The sequence below is a fragment of the Zootermopsis nevadensis genome, unplaced genomic scaffold (genome assembly GCF_977971745.1).
Source record: "Zootermopsis nevadensis isolate Lab colony 2312 unplaced genomic scaffold, Znev_1.0 Znev_ptg000024l, whole genome shotgun sequence".
Classification (NCBI taxonomy): Eukaryota; Metazoa; Arthropoda; class Insecta; order Blattodea; family Termopsidae; genus Zootermopsis; species Zootermopsis nevadensis.
Window position 1 is genome coordinate 9748389 of NW_028259156.1, and position 20850 is coordinate 9769238.

At 37.7% G+C, this 20850-nt stretch overlaps 4 protein-coding genes across 5 annotated transcripts in view; 3 read left to right on the top strand and 1 right to left on the bottom strand.

Annotated features, from left to right (window-relative positions):
* LOC110838476 (opioid-binding protein/cell adhesion molecule homolog) overlaps positions 1–20850 on the bottom strand; it is a 95990-nt gene that overhangs the window by 70533 nt on the left and 4607 nt on the right. The window lies entirely within an intron of this gene.
* On the top strand, positions 4038–6072 carry LOC110838473 (sodium channel protein Nach). The gene is made up of 4 exons (XM_022081677.2): positions 4038–4204; positions 4302–4505; positions 4853–5024; positions 5923–6072. Exons 1-4 carry the CDS (start codon positions 4038–4040, stop codon positions 6070–6072), a joined length of 693 nt encoding a protein of 230 aa, XP_021937369.2.
* Positions 7996–10749, top strand: LOC147872802 (degenerin del-1-like). The gene is made up of 4 exons (XM_087355428.1): positions 7996–8002; positions 8386–8442; positions 8876–9115; positions 10213–10749. The coding sequence occupies exons 1-4, from the start codon at positions 7996–7998 to the stop codon at positions 10359–10361; spliced, it is 453 nt and encodes a 150-aa protein (XP_087211554.1). The 3' UTR covers positions 10362–10749.
* Positions 12850–20706, top strand: LOC110838472 (pickpocket protein 19-like). Its single transcript, XM_087355429.1, has 7 exons — positions 12850–12903; positions 13437–13537; positions 14590–14727; positions 16479–16682; positions 18045–18216; positions 19241–19386; positions 20010–20706. The coding sequence occupies exons 1-7, from the start codon at positions 12850–12852 to the stop codon at positions 20227–20229; spliced, it is 1035 nt and encodes a 344-aa protein (XP_087211555.1). The 3' UTR covers positions 20230–20706.

Sequence of the window (20850 nt, forward strand, 5' to 3'; positions counted from 1 at the left end):
ATGAGCTGTAAAGGATTCGGAAGGGCTTGTGGGCTTATTTATCCCATCATTCGCCTGGAGGGACTAAGAAAACCATAAAAACCTCAGGATAGCTGGTATCCAGACCGGCATTTGAACCACGGACCTTCTGAATACGATTCAGGAGCGCTGATCACGCTGTGACGGCTACTTAACCATCTGAAAATGCCTCGAAAATTGTGCATTTTTTTTCTTTTTGGACATAAAAGTATCAGAGCAAATGTTTAAATTGTCAAATCAAGAAAAATAATTATATTCTTCTTCTCCCTCCAACTCTGACACCCAGAAACTTTTGCAACTGAAGTGGATTTTGAACCAACTGATGCTACTAACGCGTGTGCGAATCCGCCATTGCAACTTGCAGCAGACAGTTTCTGATGTGTTCACTAAGAGCACTAAGAGTATTTGCTTCTTCCTTTGAAGCTGTGTGATATGTTACAAGGGAATACCAGAGTTTGCATTTAAATGACTTCAAAAACGAAAAATATAGTGGAAGGGAATAATGTGCATTATTTTAGAAAACAGCCAACTTTGTAAAACCCAACAGCAAGAACTCTACACAGTATCATAATTAGTTCAGTTCTTGTGCTTTCTGTATACGAAATGGGGATATCGTGTCTGTCCGTACGCATGTTTCATCTCCGAAACTACTGAACGGATTTAGATTACATTTAAATTATACCAAATGTCGTTCAGTTATTTCAAATTTTCTTCGAATAGACGTTCTTAATTTCTAAATTTTGATAATGACGAATATATTCAAAAGTCTTAAAATACGTGCTGCAAGTTAGAAACAACGGGTACCAAATAATAAAAAAAACACAGAGACAATTTAAGGCTGGGAGAGAAAGAAATACATTCAGAACTTAAAGTTGTTCTGTGCGTTGTAGGTCGGCCAGACAAGCATGACTGAGTAACTGATACAAGCTGAACATGCCACCTGGAAGTTCTAATCAGTTAGTGTACCATTAGGTATGTTTCTCTATGCATGTAACTGCATGGCATTTTTCCACCATTTCACTTAACCACAAGTTCATTTCATTAGCTGCAGCTGGTCAAACACTATGATCATAGGCAGAACACCTGGGTGCTTGCGGAAAATCATGTCACATGGAACTGATGGGTTAATTGGCAATACTGCGGAAAATACACTACACTGCATTTATGTGGTTAATTTCTTTCCTATGTTGCTTTCTTCGTCATATGCATATATCAAACATAGAGGGCGTGACATTTTCTATTGGATTCCAGTGGCGGGTTATTTTAAACGCGATAATAAACCTTCGGGAATTTCTTGAGAATCTGAAGCGACTACCAGTTTCTGAATAAGTTGGCTAGTCAACTACGAAACACACTCATTTTCTTGCATCAACTGTCTTTAATATTAGACAATTTAGGAAATCTTCGAACCCTGAAATATAGAGATTTTAAATTTCGAGAGACAGGTTGATCTTTGTCCTATGCTACTCCTACATGTCACGAAGCTCCGCCGATAAATGATCTGTTTCGGCCTCAAGATTGTAAACGTGTAGTAGTCTTTTCAAAGGCAAAGGGAAAAGAACTCAATGAATGTCTATTATGCAAAGAAAGAAATTTTCACCTCAACGGCAGGGATTATTATATCCAAATATATCTCGCCAGATCAAATATTGTAAATTTCGTCTAAGCCTGCGTAGGCTCCTGAGAGAGGCAGAGGTTGCTTATACAGCAAAAGACGTATAGCCACCAGTCAACCGAGCACAGTTTCTGAAGATCAAAGGCACTGTTTGGTCAGACGGGGTACAAAAAATTGGAGAATTAACGTTTTATTATCGAATTCAATACGGCTTTTTCTTGAAATACTGAAGAGTTCTGCCACCTGTTGAGGAACTAGTAACATAGCAACTTATTCTGTGGTTGCTCCATTATTCTATAGATGTCGATACCAATAGCTACAACCCTATTTAACCAGAATATTATCTTATGAAACCTAAGATATTTTACACTGTTAAAAATATTCGCCACTGGTGCGTGTATTGAGTCATAAAAATCCAATCCGCAACATCCAAATTTATTTTTAGTGACGACTTTAATATTATATTCTCATCTACTTCTGGTACTCCAAGTTGTCTCTTACGTTCTGATTTTCCGACGAAAATTTTGTATGCCTTAACAGAAGTAATTTAACATAGATAAATTTCAGAGCGAGTATTGTTTACAATATGCAGACAATGTTACAGCATTATAATAGAGTGGTGCCTTATTAAAATACATTCAATTAATTATTTTATTAATTAGCCAGTATAAGAGACAGGGCGCGAATCGCGATGACATTTATGAAACGAAATAATAACGACGTAGCTAAATATCGTTTTAAAACGTCCCACCTTCTTTCATCATGTTTTTAAGATATCTTCTCCTGCTTAAGTTACTGCAACAAGAAGCATAACAAGAAAAATTCTTGCCCCCCCCCCCCCCCCCCAACGAACACATGCATCCTGGTTTCTGACCCATACTTGCTAAACACTGGTAAATACTTATCAGATGAACTATATTTGATTAATATGTAATTTAGTGACGCTATATAATCTACATCGCGTATTTAGTTTCGAAATCAACATAAAAACGACTGGGGACAGGGAATTTGGAAGAATACGTGAGAAAGTGATTGCAGAATATTTTGAAGTAAAATCAAATACTTGGTCTTTAAGAATTATTAAAACCTATGGATAAACCGAAATCAAGACAGTCGCTTCACTGGTGGAAATTTAAATACAAATTAAAATTTCTACCTCTAAGCTGGCCTCCGTGAACGTCAGCTACAGCAAATATAAATGTTCAAAATGATGAATTCAATAATTTCATTGCCCTTCATGTAAATAATTTGTCGATGTCGGAGTGGTTTATAACGTGACACAATTAGGAACATGTGAGTAGGAGAGGACTCTGAGCATTGGTATTGATTGCAAAGGAGAGCGAGTAGCCTCGTATTTCATAACGAATGAAATTACGAGTATTCCTAGGACCAACACGAGTAAAATTCTTCGCACTAACATCGGCCTATGTTTGAAATACTTCTCTGATTCACTCTGAAATATCCCGTCGTTAGAACATAATACCTAAAATATAGCTTTATAAGTATCAAATATTCAGTAAAATATACAGAGGTTATTCCGAGTCAACAATAAAATACATTCAGGCTTTAGAAACAGAAACTATAATGTAAGTATGAACCAAAGTGGCTTATTTCAATAGAGTGCAAGTGATATTACGTGGCTGAGGTAAGTAGTGAGATCTTGGGATTTCCAAATTTATTGACTACAAAGTTTTCGCTCTGTGTGCCTGCGAACCACACTTAGGGAATTGTGCAAGTGGGATACAAGAGTTTTTGGGTCCAAGAGAGAGGAATCAAAAAAACTATGAAAATTTTGCATAATACGGAGTTTTATAATGTATAATCGTCACTAAATAGCAGATAAACAAAACAAAAGAAAAGCAAAATAACGGACGAGACGTGTAGCAGGCTTACCGAACGGGGACATCAGAAAAGCATTCAAATTTTTACTTGGAAGATCTGAATACCACAGACTACTTAGGAGTCCTAGACGTGGATATTATTAAAATACATGAAAGAAGGAAAATACAACATAACGTAGTTGTGATGATTTCTCATCCGCATGACAACTAGCCCATAAAAGTATGTAACGGCATGCTTCTTCATTTGCAAACGACCATTTCAGTAACATCAAATCGGGCATGTTACACAACGTTTCGTCTAACCAGAACACAGACGTAATATTACATGCCATAAACATAAGCCTAACGTTCTAGGTGCTTTTCAGATAGATAAAACATTGCAGCCTAAAAGAATAAGAAATGTGAATCACAATAGTTTAATTTAATATATGCCCAATGCAAATCACACTAACCTGCTGGGGTAAGTACAAGTTTTTCTCGCAGTACTGAAATAAATATGAATTAATATGTGTCTGTTAGTGTTAAGTTAAAAGTGACTGATCTTTGCGCAAGTTACCAATAAAATGACGAAGAAGAAGAAGATGGACCGAGTCGTAAATCCCGTCAGTTTTTCGTCACCAGTAGCCGCTCCAGCTCGAGACAACGGGAACAGACCAAAGGTTCCTTCAGTCGTGAAGGGTGTGCTTCTCCGTGGTTATCAGTCAAAAGAACGAGTACTCACTTTTGATAGGTAAATCCTTCACGAGTGTATCGTCTGCAAATATTAGATGCGCCTGACACCGCTTATGCAGAGGTGATGCTTTAAGGTCCTGTACTTCTTCGTATAGGTTATGCACTGCCGTTGCCCTCATAGTGTGCGTCGTAACGGCTGGTGTTTTCGTCAAGTGGGCATGGGACAAGTTCGCCAGAAGTCCCATCGTGGTAAACGTGGAGACAACCAACTACCCGCTATACAAACTGTACTTCCCGGCTGTTACCATCTGCCCCGCCAACATCGTCAAGAGAACGGTTGGAGAGGAGCTTCTTACAAGGTGCAGGTCTCATTTTGAGATCTGAGGATCTCATGGTGACAGGTGTGAAGATGGCTGTCTTCTGGAATGTTGCGCCATGTAGTCTGGTAGATACTGACAGACGTTTCATAGGAGCTTAATGCTTCGAATACCAGTGTAGGGGCATTAAGATCCTCTAAAACGTTGGCCAGTACCTACCAGAAGATGAATGTGTTCTTGAATATTGCGCCTTGTAGTCTGGTAATATATTCATCGACGTTTCAGTAGTACGTACGGCATGAGCAGTGACAGTAGCTGTCAATATTACAACGAGGCCTCAACCCCTAAGTACAGCACGCCAACGTAAAAGGACTCATGTTGTTTTGTAGGTACCTGAACGTGAGTCTAGATGGCAGACTGCAGGAGGTCGTGCGGAACGTGATGGGCGCCCTAGCCATTTGCCAACATCCCTTCTATTACAGAATGCAAGATCATCTCGAACCAATTCTCGACATCCTGCCACAATTTGAAAAGTTCAACGTGTCTCACTTCATGCTGCAGGTAGCCTATGTCAGCGGTCTGGGTGAGCCACATACATACGAGATATCAGAGTTCCCTTATTTTTATCATAACGTTTATATAGCTTTTGGATTATGTACAAAGAACTTATGACAAGCCGGGATATTTCAAAATGTTGCATAAATAATTATTAAACAGACAACCCTGTCCAAGCAACACATTGCCATATTCTCTAAGTTAGGGACTTCAGATCTGATCCATCACCTGACTAGTTTCAAAGTAAACAACGTTCCATTTTACATTTTAATAGTATATTTAAAATATTAGACTCGTAGTTTTCGTAATGTGTCAAACATAATCACTTCATTTATCAGGGTTTCTAATACACCTAAAACGGACAGTGACTCCAAGAAAATGTTAGTCATAATGGTGATCCTGTGATTATTCCAAGTTCAACTATAAATAACTCTAAATAAAGAATTATCTTCTTAGGAGTTAGGCCCCGCATACAACAAGCTAGGTTATATAAGTTTTCACTTTTTACATATCGATATAATTATTAAATAGGAACGTCAGTTGGACCCACAAATACATGAAAGGATAAATGAAATTGTTCAGTTTTTACCCGTGATATGAATCTCGTGAATCTCACACACGCAGATACAAGTAAAATATTCCGAAGAAATTATAAATTCTGTATTAGGTAGGTCAGTATCTGCAACCATAGAAATAGTAACGGGGTCTAATAAAGCGCGTATCAGATATATCGGCACGGCTATGGGTGATGGATAATGACAGATCGAACTGGAAAAATAAGGACAGGTAAACACCGCATTTACAAGAAGAAACCGAAGCAGGGAACGGGAACTTGACTAGTAATGCCTATATCTGTAAAATCATGGTTGAATCTTTTACACATAAATTTTGGTAATGTGTGTAGGTGCTGCCCACGTGCTCGGAACTTTTTGGCAATTGCTTCTGGCTGGGGAAGGAAGTCAACTGTTGCGAAGTTTTTAATCTTCAGAGAACAGAGGCTGGTTTCTGCTACTCATTTAACTCACTCACGTCTGACAATACATGGAATTGGTGAGTTTTATTTGAACCTCAACACAAATTAATCCAACCCTCCTTACTAAATTAAACTCTTATTGCATAGTCGTTATCGGTGACTGCGCGATGTAAAATGTGAATTTGGTTAAGCCGCCTGGACACAGCAATTACAAAAAAATATTTGTATACGTCGTTCACCTTTCTACCGACAACGAACTCCTATCTTTAAGTTTGTCTGAATGGAACTTAGACAATATGTATGATTAACAACTTAGTCTCTCATATTAAGGCAAGAAAGCATATTGTAGATGTTTACAGACAAAGAGCTGGTGAGATTATTTTGACCTAAGAGGGATGTCACGTGGTAGATAAATAAGAAACATTTATGTTGGGAAAAAAAGTCGTTACTAGTCATGCACACGGAGCTTGTGAGCTTTCTGGAATATTGCTTGCTTATTCTAGTGCCGAATCGGAGGAGTTTTCTCGATTCTTAGTAACCCATGAAGAGAAGAACGAATTCAGTGAATGCGAGCCACGTCACAACATCGCTTCCGGAACAACTACGGGGTTGGAAGTATTCCTGAGGCCCTCAAGGCCTGAGAACTCTCTGCAAGAAGGACAGCGTGACAAAAATGGGGCCCGGGTATGTTGCTTTACGATTACTAATTCGCTACAGTAGTGAAATGGCGCCATACGTAATACATGAATGCACGCATAGTTACACGTTACACACAAAATAAACAAACCTGGGCAGCTCAGCTGTCCGGAAGCACAGAACGAAATCAGAAATATTCCTAACCCGTATGTACCACATTTTTAGCATTCAGTAAGTCTGTGTTTTGACCATAGAGTGTATTTAGCCTGTGGACCTCGTATGACACTCAAAACATGCAGTGTTATTTCCATTAAAAACACCAAAATATTTAATTTTGTAACTGAAAAGCCTGGTGTTTTTACATGAACCTCGGCTTCAGAGGTTTAAATTTATAAAAGGCGCCGTTAGATTATGTTTTCGCTGTGAAATGAAATAGAAACCGCGAAGGATAAGGTCGAATCTCCGAGCTTATTACATGCTCCGAAATTTCTTAAAAGCATTTTGAAACCTTGACTTTATATTCCGAAAAAAATACCATCATAAGCACGTCTTTCACAGTTTTGTGCCACACAGAAGACAAAGCCTGTGTCTGGACAGGGCTCAAGTTTTTGAACTTCCCATGTACTCAAAGAAGGCGTTTTTAGTTCTACTTACCTAAATCGTGTACATGTAAACGGAATACTTCGACTTGTTCTGTTCTGACCGGACAGTAAGTAACAATTATTTTGTATGATTTGAGGTTTTCACAGCGGTGAGTATGAAGATTTCCGTCTTCTGGGTTGTTGCGCTGTGTAGTCTGGTCGATGTTAACCAACGTTTCAGAGGTCATACTGCCTCCGTCATCAGAGTATGAAGATTTCTGTCTTCTGGGTTGTTGCGCCGTGTAGTATGGTCGATGTTTACCAACGTTTCAGAGGTCATACTGCCTCCGTCATCAGGGCGATGAATGTGCCAACAATTACTTTGTTCTTTGAAGGTTTATCTTCATCACCCGGTGCAGTTACCTGAGGTTGGGACCGGCATCCACATGCCCGAAAAGAACGGCATGGCGTTCAGGATACAAGTGACGCCCTCAGTGACGGAAAGCAGCATCGGTGTCCGGGCTCTCACCATCTCTCAACGCCAATGTTTGTTCCCGGACGAGTTGCGTCTCTCAGTGTTCAAAACGTACACACAACAGAACTGCCTTCTGGAATGCAGACTTAGAAATATCGCTAGTTTTTGTGGATGTCGCCCGTACGTCTTCAGCGCGTTCACAGGCATGTTTTATTCGGATTAATGTCCGTAGCCAGCAGGACCGTGGTTTGTAAAGACATAGACATCTACACTTAGTCAGATGTGTTTTGCTTTAATTTAACTCGTTTTACCATGACAGGTTACACTCGAGTTTAACAATAAAACCTAAGGAATCTTTATGTCTCACCAGTAATATTCATGGAACACGAGATACATAGAACAATGTGGAAAAATGCACGGAAGAATTCAGTCAACAGGCTATCTAAATCAGTTCACGATTAATGTTTTCAATAACCTGTTCTCTGGTTGTCTGATACAGTAAGTTTATCGTCATAATGCACTATTCATCAGGACGATTTTGTTCCGGCATTCCATCGAAAGACTTCCACGGCACCAGTTAATCTCATATTCATGCTTTTCTTAATCTCATTATCAGCTTCCACGTACTCGTCATTGTTCAGACGTGTCCCCTGTGCGTTACTTTTTATCCTTGAATTAACTGATTACCTTCTCTTCTTTTAGCAGATAATGTTCCAGAATGTACCCTGATTCAACTCTGGTGCTTAACACAACATAATCGTAAGTACGCTTGGTCTGACCTTAAACAATACAACAATTACAACAGTAACCCATGCATAAAAACGTAAATACGTCTTACATTACACTAAATAAGCTACTAGAAAGACCTGCGATAACACGAGAAAATAATATTGAACTTAAACGAAATATACGTGATGGTGCGGACTAACTCATAACAGAGTCCAATAGAAGGTTCTTCTGGGCACAGTGAGAATACTTCTGGTTCCTTGAATGGTGGCGAAAATATTACCCAGCTGAGAGACTAAATATTTTTAAGAAACACTATTTTTCTCTCAGTGTGAGATGCTAAACTCACACCCATACAAAACAACAGGTAAAATTGTAACCTTACGACGTGCTGTATTATATTCATGCAAAATGCACTGACAACATTTATCCTTCAAGATCAGTCATTGAGCGTTCTTATACCCAGTTGAGTTGAGGATCTTCAGGCCTCCAAAGGGAACACGTGGTTTCGAAAATTTGACCGCTATCGACTGCTCTAACTGCCTGCCAACCTGCCATAGCAGCCACTACGCCTTGCACTACAGTTACACTGACGACAGCAACCCCTATGCCAGAGACAGCGGTGGTTACCTGGAAGTGTTCTACAAGGATCTGTCTGCCATTAAATATCATCAGAAACTGGCTTTCGATTTCATGGATCTGGTCGGTCAGTACGACACAGTTTTAATACGATAACTATACGATATAACACCTAAGGTGTCAGTCATTTACATTAATGATTAATTTTGAAGTGAGGGAATATTTAAGTTACTGAAGGGTTTGTGGACTTGTTAACTTGCAAGTATTAATAAGATGTGATATCGATCTATTTAAAATGTGATAATTTTTAAACAAATCTATGGAGCACAGTCCTTCGGATAATCTATGAGTCGCTCACCTACTCTGGAAATTCCTTGCATTTCATAGATTCTTTAGATTAATTTCAAAATTCTGTGATAGACTATTGGTACTCAGGTTTTCCGACTAAATTTCTTCTACGCTATAGTTATATTTCTCGTATGGCGCAATCATGCTTCACGACCTGACCATCACATCATCCTTGATTTAAGCATCCAAATAATATTTGGTAGACAAGGCTTGAAAGTTATGTCTCCTTCTTATGTAATGATCTCAATACTTCAGTTACTTCGCCTCCTTTAATATAAATACAAAAATTTACCTCAACACCCTGTTCTCAAACACCAACAGTTTTTTAGATAATTGTTTCACGTCTTATTTAAATTGCATTATAATTAAATTTTTCCCGCATTATGACAAAGATTTTCCTAAGTGTGGGTATAAACTGTAAGATTTTTATACTTAGGTAAATAAATACCACAAACGACTGATAAAATATTAAAACAAATTTCCCTTTCCGGAGGCCTACATCATCTGTATATATTTGTGCTGCATTTACTCTTTTTATAAGTTTCACCCATAACACATGCATACATATACCTATATGAATTACTTTTTATAGAGTTACATTTTAGACAAATCACGATTCTAATTTATTTTTATGTGAGACTTCTGTAGATAGTAATTATTCAGAAACAGTTTGAACTTTCGCATAAACTTTGAATTAAATTCATCAAACGATTACAATTACAATTACGATCTTTCGCTTTGGAGGTTTATCACATGCGCACGTCATTTTGATCTCCTTGTATTTCCAGCGCAATTTTCTGTCCATGAATGTGATAGCTTTGATTTATTTGATAATTATTTCAGTTGACTTATTACATTGTACCTCTAATGTTTCAGTGTCTATTGGGGGTGTGGTCAGCCTTTTTCTTGGATTCAGCTTGCTGAGTGTGCTTCAGTTCTTTTACCTCTGCGTCATGAGATGTGTCACGTTCTGGCAGAATATAAAATGGCACACAAACACACTCAGACACGCCTGGATAGAATAGTAAATAATGTGTCATGTGTGTCCTTAGAGTTCCGAAGAGCACATCTTTATATTTTATCAAATGAAATAAAAGAGTTTGAGAAATTTTGGCAAATTACTGAGATATGAAAGCACATTTATACAGTTATTAGTTTGACCTTTGTCTCGTCTCTCCACAACACACAAGTCAACATCTGAGCACGTGTACCTGTTTCTGTCCATTACAGCAACGTCGGTGCCACTTTCTGACACAGTAATAAGAAACATAAACACAATGTTTTATATGTTCTCCAAACTGCATTATTCAGAAACAAAAATATTTGGCGTACGAGTAGTACAGTCAAAGTGTATAGCGAAGACGCTGCCTTCTGGGTTGTTTCGCCGTGTAGTCTGGTAGATTTCCACCAACATTTCAGGGGTCATACTACCTCCGTTACCGCCCTGATGACGGAGGCAGTATGGTCTCCGAAACGTTGGTTAACATCTACCAGACTACACGGCGCAACAACCCAGAAGTCAGAAATCTTCATACTCACCGCTGTGAAAACCTCAAATCCTACAAAGTGTATAGTGCTTAAAAAAACAAATACAACGTAATTTTACTGTATTTAAAGAATAATCAGTATGACATTCAGTTAATGATGATAATTGTTTTACATTATCCATCGTACTATATCTACAAAGACTACATCACGTTTTGGGTGTTGGATCTGTTTCTACCTTCGTCCGTTGCAGGGGGCTAATATCAACCAGTGGAATAAGTATCAATAGTAATTGTAATACACCACCAACAAGGCCTTTTGGAAATTGTTCCATTGACATTCAGTGTTCTGTCAAAGTCTCTGACAAAATCCTGAACTGTGTGTTTGTGTGTGTACGCGCGCAGGTGTACATGAACTAATGTCTACCACAGGTGTTTGATACATTTAGACCCAGTAATATTATTAAATAGTACAAATTTGAAATAGAAAGTAGGAACTTTTTCTCACATACAGATTGTCATATTTAATACTCCCCGTGAAACGTAATACAAGAATTAAATTAATTTCGCCGAGGAAGGTTTCCTTCGCTTTGAAATTGTTCTGAATTTTAAAAAGTTTATGAAAATACATTTTACAACGTTTATTATTCTCAGCATTAGTGTCTTTTAAGAAATTTGCACAACACCTCTTCAAAAACTTAAAGTAACATAAATATGATAATGCTTTGTGCACACAATTTGTACAATGGAATGACGAATAAATCGCAGTGTGTCGATTTTATGTTAATTATAGAACGTTTCACAGAAATAATAAGTGATGTCGCGTGTATTGCCGCTTTATATCACACATAAACATATACTTTAGTCTGTCTCCTTACAGTTATTATTGTGTGAACTTTTTCAGTTTGTTGTTAATAAATTTGTTTATCTTTGATAATGATTTATTTCTTATTCGTTAATAAAAGCTTCCTTCTACTCTGTAAAAACCATTCTGATGCCATAAATACAGTTTTCTCTATGAATATATCAAAAACAACGTGAATAATGTATTTGGTACGTTTTACAGATGGCGTTCTGAGTACAGGGTGTTTCATAGGTTAGTCTAAATTTCAGTGTCACTGGTATTTCTACACAAATATTTGTTATGTTGTTCTTTTCGCCACTTTCTGCCATCAGGCATAGATTACAACGAAACATCTCCTCCCCAATAAGTTTATTGTGAGCGACGAGTCATATTTATGGTTGCCACGTTTACTGCAGTTAACCGCTTCTCACGTATGCTTCAACTTTCTTTAGCCGCATGACTGAAATCTCGCATTGCATCTGGACCAGAAGGATATCAGAAGCACACATGACACATGAATATCACTGCCCAAACCCGTCAATCGTTCGTCAGTTATCAATATTAAGCTTTAAATTATACACAATACCCGCGGTTACCGTATTAAAATTTTCCCCTTCTGACAAATACCACATATTTTCAAAAGTTCTATTAATATATTAAGTTTCAATACAATTCATTCACTTCCACTAGTGATGTTACCATCATAGAATTATTAAAAATAAGGAGATAAAAAGTACGAACGGTGAAATCTCTCCAATAGCACAATGTTAATACTTGCCTCCAACAAAAACTATTCTCTCTACAAATTATTAGTATTGAAACATACTCAGACTTAACTGCATATGTCGCAATTTTACTATTTTCTTCATACGAAAAAGTGAGTGCACATTAAAATAAAAGTGTCCCTACTTGTGGCAATTCCATAGATTTTAAACAAACTTACACGTTTATTATTTTTTTGTCCTCTGTTACGTACACACAAGAATTATAAACGTCAGAATTTCAAAACTGTTGCTGAGTAACTTCCATCAGTTTACGTGGGTAAACCCCTAATACGCGTTTGCCTCAGGCGGAAAGTAGGCCAATAATAATTTGATAATCAACGTCTCTTTGGTTTAGTCGTGATGTCATAACCCTGAGGCCGACAAGGTTTCCTGACTTCACTACTTTGGAACTTCTCGTTAAATGTCTCCTACGCCACACAGCATTGAAGAACTGAAGATTCTGATGAGATACACAGTAAGTGAACGAACGTATTGCTGGCAGGGTATGGGCAGAGTTGGGCCAACTCTGGGAGATCTCTCATATTATCAAAGGAACACACGTGGAGAATGCGTCACAATGATAATGTAGTCATTAATTTGAAGTGTTTCACATTCCCATTTAAGTAAACCGGAACTATAAATTTATTAAATTGTTAAGTAAGTTTAAAATTACCCTGCACTTAACTGTCATACATGACAGACTGCCGTCTAAAATGTCAATGGGTTTTCATTTTTATATAAAAAGACACATTATAAATGCATGATACAGCATGTTCATTGTAGAACACATTCAAGTAAACAAGAGTGTGATGTGTATAATGCACCAATCTCTAGTCATAAATTTTCTAACCATACTGTACTGCTGTAGAAACTGAGCGTAAGAAACAATAACAAGTCACTTATCAGCTGTGTCAGAAGAGACGATCGAATCAAGTCCAGCCCATTTCCTTTACCATTCTTTACTCGCGTAAACAATTTCACAACAAAAAGAGTGTTACTTGTGAACAGTACTTGGCTACATTACTGGGAAACTACTGGAGAACATCAAATGGACTGGACAATTCCAGCAAGTGTAGTGTAAGTATTCCAAATGGTGTCAAAAGGAGACGGTAACGTTAATTTGATTAAAGTTTTCTAAGGTGTGTTTTAGCGTCATTATTACTCAAAATTACGAAAATTACTGATCAAAGTCATCAGGGACTTTGCATTATAAATGCATTTTCTACCGCTCTATTGGACGATCTCACTGGAACCAGTTAAAATTAATTACTTCCTAAAGTTTCAAAACAATACAGGTATTCTTTTTTTCAACTTCATCGCATTCATAATTAACGGTTAATTCATTTTCCATCCTAATTTTGCCGAAATTTGATCTATAGAGAGTGAACCTTAAATATAAATGCAATTGTCATTATCACAGCAAACGATAACTAAAGGCTACTTCGAAATAAACACGTTATTCAAATCTGTCCACTGAAACAGAGACATCAGCTACTTAAGATTTCTTATTAACCTACTGATGTATTCATTTAAATAACAATGATTCTCTCACCCTGGTTATAAAACTTCGAACGGTAGGACATTGTGTGAATGACTAATTGGAAACAATATGAAATTAGTGGGGCGTGGCCTATTTTAAAATGCTATACCAGCAATTACCCTAGACATATGAAGGGTAAACACGATAAGTGTCACTCAGTAGACCATAAAATCCCACCGAACTGAGATTATATATTCGAGATTCTCAGATACGACACAGAAACTATCGGTTTCTATGGTTTCGAAAACATGCGACTATCGAGTGAGATCTGAGGTTCTCAAGGCATCAAGTATGGAGTCGGCTGTATTCTGGGTTGTTGATCTATGTAATCTGGTAGACGTTTACCGACAATTCAGAGGTGCTCGCCCTGATGATGGTGGCATCAAGTACCTCTAAAATGTAGGTAAACGTCTACCAGATTACATAGATCAACAACCCAGAATACAGCCATCTTCATGCGACTATCGAATTCACATTCCCATTAGCATGTCTAATAAACACTGATCGTATTTGAGTCCTACAACATAAAATTTTTAATTGGTTTACGTCTTAGAAAACGTTTACTGCTCCTTAGGGCTTACGAATAAAACAGTGTTACTTAAAAGTGTATTTATTTAACAGGAGAAAGCGAAATCCTATCAGAAGAAGAGAGCGTAAAAATTATCTCAGTCCTCTTGGAGTTTTAAAAGAATTCTCCCAAGAAAGTACACTCCACGGACTGCGATATATCACCAAGGATTCGTCCAGCATTTTTGATAGGTAAGAAATTATTAGAAACTATATCTCCACACCTCTACAACAGGGACTTTATGCCGAAGACGAGCCAATGTTCTTGTCTCGCACGTGCGGTTAAGCCGAAAATCGTTCCTTCCTGAGGAATGCTCATTTCAGATGCAATTTAATTAATTCCTATTCTCCTGTTATCCCGAATACGCTAATCAATCCGCTCCAACGTCAACACATGGCAGCCCAAAAGTATCATTGCCAGTACTCGTTCCTCCAGCTCCGGGTCTTCGAATCTTTTCACTTATTCGTACATCTATGCTATAGTAGTTATAGTCTAGCTGTAGTCTGTGATTCTTTCGTAAATTTTAATAATTTTCACATCCTTCGAATACAAAATTTAATCTTAGGTCACTGTTCTTTAATGTTTTATGCGAATAAAGCAGCCATGTTAAACGTGTTACAGTATTATCAAAACTCAAGAGACAATGAGAAACAACCAGATGCAAATGATGAATAGTTTATATTATTTATATCCGTCATTTTAATACTGACATTGGCTTTTGAAATAAATTATATTTTTTTATCTTTTCATGTTTCCTCTTACTTCTATCGCAATTTTCCCAGCATGTCTAAGGAAAATGCAGAAACGTGTTTTATCACGGAACTCAGTTACTTACTCTGCCCACCCACTACACTCAGTACAAATTACTGCAGCTAAGTGGTGTAAAAACAAACAACACAAAGTAGAATTATCGAGTGTCCATGTTTTTATATGAAGGCTGCCTTGTTCACCTGTTGAATTATTCATTGACTTCATCAGTCACATTCATGCCCTATGTATAAGACTCAATAAAATATGGACTAATATACAGTGCGAAATCTGCCAGAACTGAATAACTGCAACTCTCTTTAATAATACTATCTGATCTCGCATATAACCGTTAATGGAACAGTCTAAGAAGGTTAGATACACGGTTAGAATAGAAAATAACACCACCTCATTTAACTTCCGTTAAGAAAAACTTATCTATCTTCCTTCTCTGACTGCGTCGGAGTTCCCTCGACAGAAATATATCTGTAAAACCCTTACTCATTATCTTCTTGCCCGTGGGGACAGGTTAGTCACTACGGTCGTTTCTCTTCCTTTCAATGAATACACCCAACTTCCGTAAAATAATTAGCTCTCGGTGATTTAGAAGATTAGAAAGTACGGGATTAAGGTAGCCTCTTATGATTTCATATTCATACTAAATTTCGTAAAAATTGATCCCCTGGTTACAAAACTTAGAGGCTGGAAACTCATACACATAGTTTGGTAATCTCCTAAGCCTACTTTATTTCCTTTAACTAAACAAAGTAGGATAAGAATTCAAAATGAATATAGGTTTTGGAAATAATTCCATACACATTTGTGTTAAGTAGAGTATCGTATATCACCACAATGATTAAACAAATTTCAGTGAAATCGTTTATTGAAGTTTCATGTTGATTCAACTGAATGGACTATATGCTTGTTGTAATCGATGCAGAGTTAACATCTGTTCTGCATGAAGTTTAAATCTAACTTAAATTTCCTACGTTAAAATGTAAGATTTGTATTGAGTCAATTATAGAAAAAATTAATATTTAACAAAATACAAGGAAAGTTCGTAAGTTCTATTTTAAGCTTAGTGTAAATATTATCAACCCATCTACTCCATGTCTCCCAAGTGTTTCTTCCCTTCACATATTTTCGGCTATAATGTTGTAAACATATCTAATGCCTACATAAACTGTGTGCGCAGGTTATGCTGGATTGCTGCCACACTGGCATGTGCGGTTTTAGGAATAGTATTTATCAATTCGGCGTGGGATAATTTCTCCAAGGTCCCCATCATAGTAAACGTGGAGACCACAAACTACCCGTTGTACAAACTGCCCTTTCCTGCCATTACCATCTGCCCCGCCGTCAACGTTAAGAGAACTATCGGAGAAAACCTCCTCGAAAGGTATTGTTTGATACACTCGATCACGCATTTAAGTTGCCACAAAATTATTGGCATAGTGTGTCTACGTATATCAACCGTGGCTGGGTGTCATAGTTCCCTCGCCCAACAGATGAAGTTGAATGAAGACGAACGGAAGTAAACATAAACAGGTTCAAAAGATAATTTGATGTATTACATTTTTAGTATTAGCCTCATAGTGCATCAAAGTACGTTCGGAAGAAAGTCTTCTGAAGTGTAAAGGGTAACATACTTAATCTAAAACTTCTTGACGATGGTGAAGAGTCAATTGAATAAAAATTTACTTGGATATTATCCATCGTCTAGTAATAAAACGTAAAAAAAACGTAAAACGACGTTTCGGAGATGGGGCTCTATCTCCGTCTTCAGGTTCCTACTCAGTAGATAGAGATAGAGCCCCATCTCCGAAACGTCGTTTTACGTTCTTTTACGTTTTATTACTAGACGATGGATAATATCCAAGTAAATTTTTATTCAATTAACATACTACATGGAATAAAAGTTTATTTTAAACGTGTCTCATAAATCTAACACCGTTGAATGAGCTACCTCCACAACATGCCTACAGAAACACCGGCTAAACAGAAATTTCGAGAAAAATACAACAGAAAACAAAAGTGGTTTAATTTCTCGCATCTTATGTAAAAGGGTGATAAAAGTGTTGAACAGCAACATTAGAATTTTAGTTACAGGAGACTTCAAAAATATTTTCGCAATAAATGTCTTCCAAACACTAATACAAAAGCATACAAATTTTTCATAAGCATGTTTTAGCAAAACCAATTTGGGCGTTCAATACTTCACACACGGAGCCTAAAAATGCTTCAGGAATAATTTATCCAAGTTTTATATTCATCACGCCTTGTAACACATAATTACATCTCTCAAAATGAAAATATCAGAATTATTTACATTCACCTGTGTGGAAAATATAACGTTGATACAAACTACGGAGGAGGATTCGAAGCAATGACTCATACATCTCATTACATATTTTAAAAGACCCGCAATTGCACACAGTTTTTTGTTGTTGTTTTTTTCCCAGCGTCGTCTGAGGACAAGTTTTATCTTTAGAAATCAACTACAGTGCTGTAACATATATTTATTTCTAACAGTCAGTAAAGTCCGTAATCAATTTTTTTTTTTGTATTTCCTTGACAGAAACTTTCATACTAACCTAACCATTGCATAATTGGGAAAGTAAATTATTACAGGCAGAACGGATTGTGACCTAAACGTTCGCTCATATTAAAATACTGAGACAGAAATAAAATTATTTGTAAGTGCGGATGTTCGTAGCTGGGGAACCGCGATACTTTCTGTTTTAAAGTCTATTAATTGCAGGTACATGAACCGGACCCTAGACGACCACCTACGAGAAAGGTTCCGTCACGTGCTTAGTGGCTTATCCGTGTTCCAGTTCCCATTCTACTACCGAGTCGGTCCACATTTCAATCTCGTCAAAGATCTCTTGCGTCAACTGAATAATTTCACTGTTTCCGACTTCATGTTACAGGTGAGTGCAGTCTGGCGTGACATCTGTGTTTGTCCTTCCACATTACTGTAATAACTAACCTGGGACAGGCTCGGATAAGCTGAGCTACACAAGCTTCAGTGGTTCCATAAATAACAAAAATAATTCAAAATTAACTACACTCAGTAAAGTAATTCTTCAGTAGCTGACAGACGCTCAGCTGGTCAAAAAATTTCCAGTCTTTTACGGAACCCGATGTGCCACAAGACCCTATCCTGAAGTAGTCAAATCCAGTCCAAATTCCCCATTTCTTAAATATCTGTGTTAATATTATTCTTCTACCTACATTTAATCTCCCAAGAGGTATCTTCTCCTGTTGCCTGCTCTCTCTTTCGTCCTCATATCCTCATCAGTGCCCAGACAAACTTCCCTTCAGGCGAGGGTAGACTCACGCCCATTTAAAATATTCTCCCAAATTTCGTTTAAATCCGATCATCAGTTTCTGAGATGAAATATGCAGAGAGAATCAGGGTATTTCATCATAAGAAGGATGAGGTGATAGTAAGCTGGAGAGAACTGTATAATGAGGAGCTTTATCGTTTGTACTGTTCACCAAAAACTATAACGATGGTCAGATCAAGAAGGATGAGACAGGCTGTGCACGTTCCGTGTAGCACGCGTGAGAAGATTAAGTAAGCTTTGAGGTTTTCTCGGCGGTGTATACGAAGATGGCTGTCTTCTGGATTGTAGCGCCGCGTAGTCTGGTAGACGTTTACGACGAGAAGAGAAATTCGTACAAAATTTTGTTTGGAAGACAGAAAAAAGTGATCGCTCCGAAGACCTGTACGTAGATGGGAGAATAATATTAGAATAAGTCGTATTAAAATTGAATGTGTTATGTGGACTGATTCATTTGCCTCAGGGTAATGACCGGTGGTAAGATCTGGTAAACAGTAAAATGGGCTTTAAGATTTCATAAATGTTGGGGAATTTCTTAACTACATGAGCGGCTGATAACTACTCAAGAAGGAATCTGCCTTATGGAGCTGGTATTCTCTTGTAACAGGTCCTCCCTACATGCCACGAAGTGTTCAAAGATTGCTTCTGGACAGGTTATGCAGTTAACTGCTGCACTGTATTTCACCTACAGCGAACAGAGGCTGGATTCTGTTATTCCTTCAACTCTCTCACTTCGGAAATCACTAGAAACTGGTAAGCTTCATCAATTACTGGTACGTCTTTTACGTCTTTGACTCTGATACATTTAGGAAGACCACCAGCTTTTAATTTTGGATCCCTTTAGTTATAACTCCGTGTTGTTTCAGAAAAACTTTGACTGTTTCGAAGAAACTTACTCTTTCCATCTTCAGAGTAAATATGGATCAACGAGAAATATTTCTGTAATCAATTTTAATTTTCAATTGCCGTAATATGTGAAAATGTCTTCTGGGATGTTGTGACGTATAGTTTAGTAGAAATTGACGAGACTACATGGCGCAACACCCCAGAAGAGAGTTGTTTTCATCCTCGTCGCCGAGAGAACCCCGAATCCCGTTTTCATGTAATTAACGCAATTCTTCAGTGGATCTAGTTTTGGAAAGTAGCTCTAGAACTCATAACTATCTGCAGACGACTTCTTAATGCCGAAAAATGCCTCTGTTTATACAGAAATAACTCAACATCTCAAAAGTTGTGGTCGGAAATTAAAATGCAATAAATACACACAATACTCAGCGAAATAATTCAGTACGAGGTCACAGGTTGTTATCAATCTTATCGTAGTTCCTTCGATGCATCCCTCAATTACAACTAATTCGATCTTCTTTTCTTGGTAGTTCCGCCAGCGACGAGTTCTTTTTCGACGACGGATTGAACAGAGAACGCGGCTGCTCCCCCCGGCACAATATCGCATCTGGCAGTGCCACGGGTCTGGAGGTGTTCCTGGATAAAATACCAGAATGGGACTCCCTCGGAGAGGGGCAACTTGACCCAAATGGAGCGCGAGTTAATACTTTTCTCCTCATCTTCCCACTTCTAGTTTACAGACCATTTTAACAATGTCCTTGGTAGAGATGAACTACGGTAAAAAAAGAGGAAAAAACATGTCCTTTCTTGCGCAGAAGTTAAAAATCCGTTGTACTTATAAATCGGAAGTGCAGATGTGGGCGAAGCTAAGTCCGTGTCCACTTATACAGCAGTTTACATATTCGAACCTAACCTAACCCAATCTTTAAACATTTGAACGCAGCACAGTCCTTCTTGTCAAGCTGATACTCGCTCAGCTAGTTAAAAAAATATCCCTTCTTTTACGAGACCAGAAGCTTCATTATAGTGTTTTCAAGAGCCCGCACATGTCCAACGACCTGTGGTAACCTTTTGTAACATAACGATATTTTGAGGTCAGCAGTTGTTATTCCCCAGGCGAACCCGCAAACTAATGGACCACTCCTTGTCGGATGTCCGCGACTGCTTTTTAAATATACTTGCAGCTGCCCCGTAGTGAATAACTAAATATATCGCTGAAAATATAAAAATACAATAATCTTACCGCCCCTTTGGAAAATAAAGCAACGCATAAGTCGTTCAACAATTTAAAATTATATTGAAGTTAGCACGGATGTGTAAAAACAAAAGACAAAATTCGACATGACGTGATTTAAGGGAAGATGAGAAATG